Source organism: Pollicipes pollicipes, unplaced genomic scaffold (assembly GCF_011947565.3).
Source record: "Pollicipes pollicipes isolate AB1234 unplaced genomic scaffold, Ppol_2.1 Scaffold_4881;HRSCAF=5763_pilon_pilon_pilon, whole genome shotgun sequence".
NCBI lineage: Eukaryota > Metazoa > Arthropoda > Thecostraca > Pollicipedomorpha > Pollicipedidae > Pollicipes > Pollicipes pollicipes.
Genome location: NW_023596576.1, coordinates 54,781,528 through 54,791,271, shown reverse-complemented (window position 1 = coordinate 54,791,271; position 9,744 = coordinate 54,781,528). Strand labels below are relative to the sequence as shown.

Below are 9,744 nucleotides of genomic sequence, written 5' to 3'. Positions count from 1 at the left end.
TAAATGGCTAAGGCGACCCCCACCGGATCGCGTGTTGAGACCCCTGACGCCACCTGGCTATACCCCTGGCTCGTCTCACTTCACACAAGCTCTTGCGCTCGCTGGCATTGACTCTGTTACTTGGTCCTCAATGTCATCGGACCACACGGACTGTCAGGGCTATCTTGCCTTGTAGCCACCCGCAAATGGAGCAACAGCCCCGGGGACAGCGAGCCCGGCCGCTCCAGCCCCGCGGACAGCGAGCCTCGCCACTCCAACCCCGCGGACAGCGATCCCGGCCGCTCCAGCCCAGCGGACAGCGAGCATCGCCACTCCAGCCCCGCGGAGAGCGGGCCTGGCCGCTCCAGCCCCGCGGACAGCGAGCCTCGCCACTCCAACCCCGCGGACAGCGATCCCGGCCGCTCCAGCCCAGCGGACAGCGAGCATCGCCACTCCAGCCCCGCAGAGCGAGCCTCCACCCAGCCCCGCGAACCGAGCCCGGCCGCTCCAGCCCAGCGGACAGCGAGCCTGGCCGCTCCCCCCCGCGGACAGCAGGGACAAGGAGAGTTGTCTGGCAGCGGCGTGCAGCCAACGCCGCCCCGCCGCACAAGTCTCATCTCAACGTTGAATGCGGCCGTCTTTCGGCACTCCTGGTGTGCCGCTTAAATCCGAGACAGCAGCTCGGTCGACTTTCAGCCCGAGTTGTCTTCCAGGACCTTGGGGAACACCTCGAGCGCCGAGGCGAATCGCTTGATGGCGTACTGCTCGAGGCCGGGGCACGTGTCGGCGTACTGGGAGACCAGGTGGGCCAGCTCCATCTCGCAGGCGCCGCCGCCTGGCAGTAAGCGGCCGTCCTATGGGCGGGGGCCGGCGCGGGTTAGGCGCGCACGCGGGAGGGCGTGGCGGGCGGCCATGACGCATATATGGCGGGGATTGGCGATAGCGAGGTCGTCATTTCCAAACGAGATGTTGATCAACCGTCTGACCAAGCCCAGCAACCCGGATCTTGAACTACCCCGAACCGCTTCATCCACACCAAACAAACGGCAACGACGCCAACCTCTCTCCCCAAACAAGCACACTCGCACCACGAGCTCAGCAGTAGCGCCAAGTCCGCCCCGCCCCCACCCGCCTCCGCGCCCAGCACCGACCTTGGTGAGCGCCTTGAAGTTGTTGACGCCGTCGTCGACGGCACGCTCGACGTCGTCCATCATGTTGTCGGTGGCGCCGCGGACGACGACCGTGGCGATGCGGCTCTCGGCCGCCTGCTGGCGGAACACGACCACGGCCGTCTCGCCCAGCTCGTCCGTGTAGACGCGGTCGCAGTAGCCCAGCTCGCCGGCGGCGGGCGCCGTCAGGCGCGGCAGCGCCGTCGCGCCCACCGTCTTGCACAGCCGGCGCAGGTCGAACTTGCTCATGATGCGCACCGCCATCAGGCCGTACTTGTTGACGTAATGCAGCGCCATGTCGCCGAATTGCCGCCGGCCACGATCACCTGCGGGGGGGGGGGGAGGGACTGAGGCACGGGCAGGGCAGAGCAGGACAGAGCACGGCAGAGCAGGGCAGAGCACGGCGCGGCGCGGCGCGGCGCGGCGCGGGGCGGGACAGGGAAAACGCCACGCGAGGGGAGACGGGCAGCCTCGCAGGGCCGGGCGCCATGTGGGCCAGCCGTGAATGGTGGGGATGGCTCAAAGACGGCGCTTTGGCCGCGGAGGTCATTCCACACCTGGGCCGCGCAAAACGTGGCACGTGGCGCGCAGACCACGGGCAACCGTCAGCAATGGTGTCCGGTTCTGTCCGGATCATCCCAACACACTTCTTATCGTTCGCTCTTATCGTTCGTTGAAGTAGCGCCAATAATCAGTCGATGCTCGGTATTCCTCGACCACGATACCTTGGCTCCCGTGGCGGCGATGGCCTTAATTTGTTCTTCTAGCTGGTTCTCTTCTCCGCGGGAGAAGTCCTTCAGTTCCTGAGCAGACTTAATGAGAACGGTACCCTGAAAATGCCAGAACATGGTACGTCACGAAGGTCTGTCAGTTGTTGCCAACATACGTATTTATCGTGGACAACTGGCACAGAGATTGCGCATCAAGCGAAAATAAAGTAGATGGGTAGACTAGCAGATTCAGTAGGAAAAATGTCGTGTCGAACCATTGTCGCCGTGGGTCTGTGAACCACAACATTCACAGCAGCAATAATACCTTGACGCCATGGGACTAGGCACCCGCAGTTTGATTTCGCAAGGCCAAAAGATATCGTGCGTGTGTCCCCTCTGCATAATTTCGGTGATGATTTACCTTCATGTTACGGCACTGATTGTTATAAAATGTGGGTTATGGCCTGAGTCGTAGTGTATATATGTCGCATATAAGTATTGGCCGAGGAAAACAATTGTTGACAAGTGAAAACTATACAGGTTTTAACAGCAGACATAATAACGAGCGTAGACTTCTTCAAATATAATTTTCCACTATTTTGCAAATTTTGTGGAGAGCACATAACAAAAATGTAGCACATAACCCGCTGCAGCAGAAGCAATGACGCGTATAAGTAAAGACAGTATCAGTCTCTGTTGGATAAATGACGGAAATAATTTTTTACAGCATAAGTTAAGTTGTGTAGCCTCACGTCGTGCATAAGTCTTTGCAGTAGAAGGGATGTCGCGTATGAGTGAAGCTTGCATGAGTTTTGCATTAGAATCAACGTTGTGTATAACTGCAGTCGTAACACTTCTGTCGGTGGGAGTTGTTGCTGTAGCACAAACGTCTTAACGCCACCGCTCCCGGACAATTACGAGTCATCAGTCAAAAATTACGTGTTCACCTTTTCACTCAGCCTCGCCCTGAACAGAGCTCCAAATTATGTTCATCGACAGGTGGAAACATTGGCACGAATTTCAGTATTTCTTTTTGAGCAGGGGCCACGCACAGTAATTGCGCGTGCCTGCATGATGCTTGCGTCTTTCCACCACGAAAATGTGTGCAAATCCTCTCTGAGTCGTAACTGCCGCCAGCAACCACCACCAGAAAAGGCGCACAGATCCGCGGTGGCCAGCATGGCATGACATGCCGAAAGGCATCTAAGCAACATTTCGCCCTGTTCATTGCACACAGAGTACAGCCGCACAAGTCCGCACACAGCACGCTTTTTGTACGCCTGTATTTGGCTGTTTCATCATAACAAGCAATTACAGAATTCGTTCAAAATGATAACGTGTAACGCTGCTCTAATGACATGTAAACTCGACGTTGCATGAGGCGTTTTGTTTGTAGAACACCGAAAGTTCTTCGGGCGTTTGTGGCTGCAATTGCCGCGGCGGACGAGTGAGTCTATTGATCGAGTACCTAGGGTGCGTCCGTGCGTCACCAGCAAACTTATCAACAGGCCAAGGGGCTTTCCACTGGAATCAAGCAAACACCGTGAGCGGATCGCCCAAATGACGGCCACTCTCAAGCTGGGCAGACCCATATAGCCTTCCTGGGCCTGGCAGCATGAATGGTCAGGTACTCCATCCCTGGAGGCCGCGTCCGCTCCAACCGTGCGCGCGCGACACGCTTCTCGCAGCTGCGGCGCGCGCCGGCCGGCGGTGCTCACCTTGGTCTCGGTGGCGGCGATGTCGACGGGACACGTGAAGACGGCCACCTTGGCCTTCTCCATGGAGGTGACGGTGCCCTCGGCCTCGCGCCGGAACACCATGCCCTGCACCACCTGTGAGCTGAGCAGACCCGCGCCCAGGATCTTCGAGACGCGCACGTTGTCGACGCTGAAGGCAGTCTTCTCTGGCAGGATCGATACTGCCGGCCGGAAAAGACCAATGTGAGCGCTGGGGCCAGCCGATACAGGCGCGGAGGTGCACGGCGGGGGGAAGTGGCGAGGTCTTGTCCGCGCCGCCAAGGATACCATCAACATCTTATGCTCGCAAAAACTCAAAAATACCTTTTGACTTGCCGTGATAGCGATCTAACACACCATCTTGCAGCGGCTTCCCAGCAAAGATGTGCAAGCTATTAGTGTCTAGAAAATATCGCTTTAAATCATACTTCATTTTTCCTCAAACATTATCATATTGAATGGCTCATAAAAAAACTAGAAATATAACTTTCATTCAAACAACGAAAAGAACAAACAATGCAATGCAGTGAGCGTGCTAAGTAGTCAATTAAGCGGCCACTTTGTGCATAGCAACAGTGAAAGCGACTTGAAACTTGCATCCGCCTGTATGTCCCGATTTCACGTCACCCCGGTCACCAGCTAGCGTCGCCTTGGCCGCAGACCGGTCTCCACTCACGGCACGCTTTGGTGATGAGATCGGTGATGAAGTCCTCGTTGCCGTACTGTTTGCTCATCACTGCCGGCCGGATGGCCCGCTTGACCTCGGCCTCGTTGTGCACGTCCTTGACCTCGCCGCAGGTGAGCGTTGGCAGCAGCTCCAGCGCCTTGTTCAGCGCCATCTCGTATCCCTCCACCACCTCCGTCGGCGTCAGGCCCTGGTCCAGAGCGCGGTCGGGTCAATGTCCGACATGGAGGGGCAGGGGGGGGGGGGGGGTGCATCCCCGTGTAAAAATGTCAGGTTCGACGACATACGCAAAATCCACAGCAGCGCGCATGAGTCGAAACTTGCTTCGCCCGCCTATGTCAGGCACAGTCAACTATGTTCATTCATGACAGTACCCTGCTAAAAATAAGACACTATCAGTCACCGAACCGCTGGGCAAGCAGACCTCTTATCACGCAGTCGTCAAATATATTAGGCTCTTTTGAAGACATCATGACACGACGCAAAAAAGCATCACCGAATTAACCCATCTTCACTTTGCAATACACTAAAAAACTATCATGAGACTGGCAGAGCTTATCTAAGACGCAATCCTACACTAGCGTCTCTATGAAGACGCCTCAGTAAGTATGCATGCGGTGCCCTCACCATCCTGAGTAGGTCTTCTGCCGACTCCAGGAGCGATCCAGCCATGATGAGAACGAAGTTGGTGCCATCCCCGACCTCCTGCTCCTGCATTTGCGAGCTGAGAATCATCATCTTCGCCGCCGGATGTTCCACCTGTCGCAGCCAGACCACAATCGTAAGAGGCGCCTCCGAATCCGACTATAGAACGACTCACGGCTATCGCCACCCCCGGCAACGTGCGTGCGTCAAAAGAACATGATGGCGCGCAAGGAATGCAAGCCGATACGGCAAGACGATTCAACTGGTACTTCGGCCGGGTACAGGGTGAGGTCAGGTGAGGTCAGGTGAGGTGAGATAAGGTGAGGTGAAGTGAGGTGAGGTCAGGTGAGGTGAGGTCAGGGTGAGGCACGCTTACCGCACATGTCGGGTGCTGCGCACGCCCTGCATTACTGCACGCGCAGTACAAATCAGAACCACAAAGCATCCCACATCGACGCACGATTTCAATTAACACTAATGTCAGCGCACCCGTCCCGTCCCTCTCATCCTCTATCTCGTTTCATCCTGCATCCTCGCGACACACCGCTTATCCAGGGGAAGGCTGCATGCGTGAGCCATGAGTGGGCCGACAGAGCCCCGTGGGAAGGGAACCCCGACCGGGTATCCAGTGCACATGCGCGGGTTATAGCTCGGCGGTTGATCCCAGAGACGCATGCAAGCATGCCTACCGTTAACCACTTTCCTTCATCCAATCACTCCGAAATGCTCATTTCTGATCGAAAGGGTTCTAATGCGAACAGCCAATAAGCGCACCACGGGGAGAAAACCCAATGGGTTTTAATATCAATCGCACTTTACAACAGCCTAGGAAGAACAAAACCTTTTTAAGACCTTGAATGTCTCGAAATCCGAATCTAGGCATGCGTGTTGGTTGCAATTGTGGGGTAATCAACAACAAAAAACAGCCTAAGGCCGTGTTGGGGTACCTTACACGTTTAGAAGCTTTAGGACTTAAGTAAATTTACAAACACCACATACTTCACAGTTGACATCGGATTCGCACACGAATACTGCTGGGCTGCTCGGCACCAACATTGGAATCAGATCCACATACCGTGGGGCGGATTCAGAATCGACTCGACTAAAACAAAACGAAGAGCACAATGATTCCCCCATCCCTTTCACGTACCTCCAATTCTCTGATGATTGTGGCTGCATCACTTGTCACAAAGAGTTTATCAATGTGATTGATGACCATCTTGTTCATGCCGCGAGGTCCATAGGCCGTCTTAAGAGTGTCGGTGAACTCCTTGCAGGCGCGAATGTTGCCATACACAGCCTCGTCTAAGCCGGATAAATGCTGGAAACGAGGTAAACACGCTGAAAGCACGGTTCCCAAACCCAGCAGTATTCACGCACACCCCGAATGCTGACTCAAGTCAATGATCAGACAAGGCAAGTACGATTTAGAGCAAGGTTGTGTTCTCGTCTAACCAACAAGTACGCAGATGCTGATGCATGGCAACAAGAAGTATTCGAGCCACAGGAGGATTTCACTTGACCCGGGTTCCATCGGAGGGATTTCGTTTGGGTGTGCGCCTACACCTGGTACATTTGTATGGTTCTTGATGCTGCTTGATGCAGTAATGTTGTGACCCGCGCAGTAATGGCGCCGGTGTCGCGGGTGCTGTGTGTGTGCGGCGCTCGGGAGCTCGCCATCGTAATTATAAAAAATTGAAGGTAAGATCATGAATCTACCTGTTTTGTGATCATTTGTGATACGTCCTGCCTTAAAAACGACGAATGGTTTACCTTGGTCCCGTACATTTTGTAGAGTTCTTGGTAAGCAGAAATATTGTATTTATGCAACAAGGCAACGCAGAAATGGCGCTGGGGAGTCCAGGCGGTGCGGTGTGCGCGGCGCTCGGGAGCCCGCCATCAAAGTTATTGAAATTCGAAGGTAGGAGCATGATTCTACCTGTTTGTGATTATTTACGATGTCCTGCCTTAAACACGACAAACAGTGTACAATGATTTTTTCTAACGTGAGGTAGGAAAGTACAACCTGACCATTAAGGCTGATATTTTTTTACAATGACAATATTTATAAATATGCAGACTTTTCTAGACCTCAAATATATTAACCAGCACCATAAGACTGAGATAGAGCAAGAAAAAGAGGTGGAGATGGAAAAAGAAGCATGAGTAACAGCATTTACATTAGGTTATGTTCTTTGTGCATAGTGCAGCTACTCTAGCACCTGGCACCTCTAGCACCTCTAGCATGTAGATGCATGGTGTGTTGCTAATATTTTATGGTGTAATTAATATGCAAAAATTTAGGAAAAAAGCATACCATCTTTGAGTAGGAGTGTACAAGTTGTAAAACAAATGATGAAAGCAATTGTCCTCACCAATTTCACCTGCATGTTTATGCTCCAATTACAACCCAAGGCTCATTGGATCAGTGTCACTCAGGTACCCAGTGCAGTCAACACATTTTTGCAGATTGGCTTGAGGGTTATGACGGAGCACAATGCAAACTTTTGTGCCCCAAACCAAACTTAGCTAACAAATAAACTCTAGCAGACATTGCAGTCCACAAATTTGGCACTGAACTAGCCCCAATTATCAAAGCCATTCAGCTCCTTGGAGTGAGAAAACATCTGCAAGTCGAGTCTTTTCAGGGACTGTATTCATTGCTTACCTTGGACCCTTCTTTCAGCATCTGCCCGATGCCGGGTGCTCGTGGGACATGAAGTGCCATGGTGCAGGCAAATCAAATTTTCAAGTCGTCAGAAACTATCTCACAAACCTGACCTAGACAATCCCAATCAGCGATGTTCGATCTATTTCGATCGATAGTTAGCACTTCGCCACCGCAGGAAACTGCACAAGGGCGCGGCGACTCAAATATCAAGGAGCGCCGGCCGCGTGCGTGCACGCGCCGAAGGTAGCACTACAAAATATCGTCTGAAATGCGCCATGTTTGTATCAAATGGTCGAAACATTTTCACGTGTTTTAAACTGTCAAAACTGTTAATTTTAAGCATGTAATTATAAAATTATTGCCTTAACTTTTTTGAAAATTACGATGTGGCTCAGGGTTCAGCGTGAGCGCTGTCTGGTAATAACAACGTAATGGCTTAAGTAAGTCAGTATGTGCAGAACAATCAGATCGGCTTCGCTCCGGAATTCTCTGGAAGGAATGATGAGCCATGTGCACGGACAAAGCTTTCTATTCTACAGCAACCAACTGTAAAAAAATAATTTACGTTGAGTTAAGTGCTTCAGTTTGGTTTGAGTGATAAAATTATGTTTTAAATTTATTTTAAATGCCCTTTAAGGCTCCAATCTGCATTTCAAACTCCGGAAACAAAAAAATGTATTCCAAGCTGGTAGATTTCTTGGTAGGAAAAGGCGAGAGTCTATATAGTAGGAATGGAAGCATGGAACCAATGAACAAACGAACGTTGCGTTTGCGCGCGCTTGCGTGAATGTGATACTCGTGAACTCATGAATTGCGTGAACGTGAATGTGATATGTGTGATAATGTGACGCTCCTCCCCTCTGAAGGTTTTTGCGGAATGACTTCCGGACGGTGCGGCTACGCCGCGCCGTTCGGAAGCAATTCTGCAAAAACATGCATTTTGTTATGTTCCTTATAACAAAACGCTGACTTCGCTGATTTTAGGCCCGTGACTTATTCCGACCCAAACAAAGTTCATGGGAAATTGCAATGCCGTTCCAGTTATCAATCAGTTCGAAATGAGCACCAGAATCTACGCTACACAACAAGCTCTAGATTGTTTTAACCTTGGCCTGGCCTTCATACCTGACAATAGGTTAAATAAATATGTGCATCCAGTTGTTGTGTTGCTAGAGACACTATGCGAGAGATGTATGGTTTCGTGTAATACTCCGTTGTTACATTAGATTGAGCGATTCCCTAGAAATTATCTTCGCTGAGTTCAAGGCCTGGGTGATCTGCCGTAGGTCAGGTACCTTACAAGGTGCGTCTAAATTGTGACCACATGATGACATGATGACCACACCAGACCACATGATGACCACACCACAGACCACATGATGTGCTATTAAATTGTCTACAGCAATGCAACATTCGGCGCGGCCATGCCAAAACCGTCAGGGGTCAAATTGACCCTCACCTGAGCGCGTGCTAGGGGGAGCGTTCCGCACTGGTATGGGATTTCACAGTGTTAAGCCGACAGAACCAGAGGGAAGTCAGCCATCTCACACTTCTTCGAGTGCTGGCGTTCATGCCGGCATCAGCATGCATGTATGCTTTGTAGTTGGTTGCGCGGTGCTTACTGATTGCCTGGAATCTGGAGTCACTGTACTGTTACCAAATGCATGTATGCTTCGTAATTGTTGGCACGGTGCTTTCTGATGGCCTGGAATCAGGAGTCACTGCACTCTTACCAAAATCTCAAACAGGAGCGTTTACAATGGGCCGTGCGGTGGCCCGAGCGCACCATGTCAGAATGGTGTGTCGCGCCGTACAGCTTGTAAACCTAGCCTCCCGGTACGGCAGTATGTGAGGCTAGGGTCCGGGTATGGCGACGGGTCCGGCCACTAGCAGAGAAGGCCATGATGGTCTTCTTGCTTGTGCCCGTTCGGATCCACTGCAGCGAGAACCATTTCAGGTGCACTTCAATGAGACGTGGGAGCCTTTGAATCTTGAAGTTTTTGGAGCACCTTTGGCCCTTCTGGCACATGGAACACATCGGCTTTTCTTCTCCGTCAGGCACCTCTTCCGTGGTAAAAAGGTCAAAGCAGTCCTGCAAGCACACCTGGCCCGTCAGTGATGGGATCAGCAAGCTCAGAGCCTAGAAAGG

At 52.2% G+C, this 9,744-nt stretch overlaps 1 protein-coding gene across 1 annotated transcript; it reads right to left on the bottom strand.

Moving 5' to 3' along the window:
• Nucleotides 1-641: 641 nt before the first annotated feature.
• On the bottom strand, nucleotides 642-7,804 carry LOC119101394 (T-complex protein 1 subunit theta-like). Its single transcript, XM_037224729.1, is given in 9 exon segments — nucleotides 642-833; nucleotides 1,131-1,453; nucleotides 1,456-1,474; nucleotides 1,874-1,978; nucleotides 3,577-3,776; nucleotides 4,271-4,469; nucleotides 4,907-5,038; nucleotides 6,075-6,245; nucleotides 7,593-7,804. Coding segments are annotated over 9 exon segments (1,401 nt in total). The 5' UTR covers nucleotides 7,653-7,804.
• Between the last annotated feature and the right edge of the window lie 1,940 nt (nucleotides 7,805-9,744).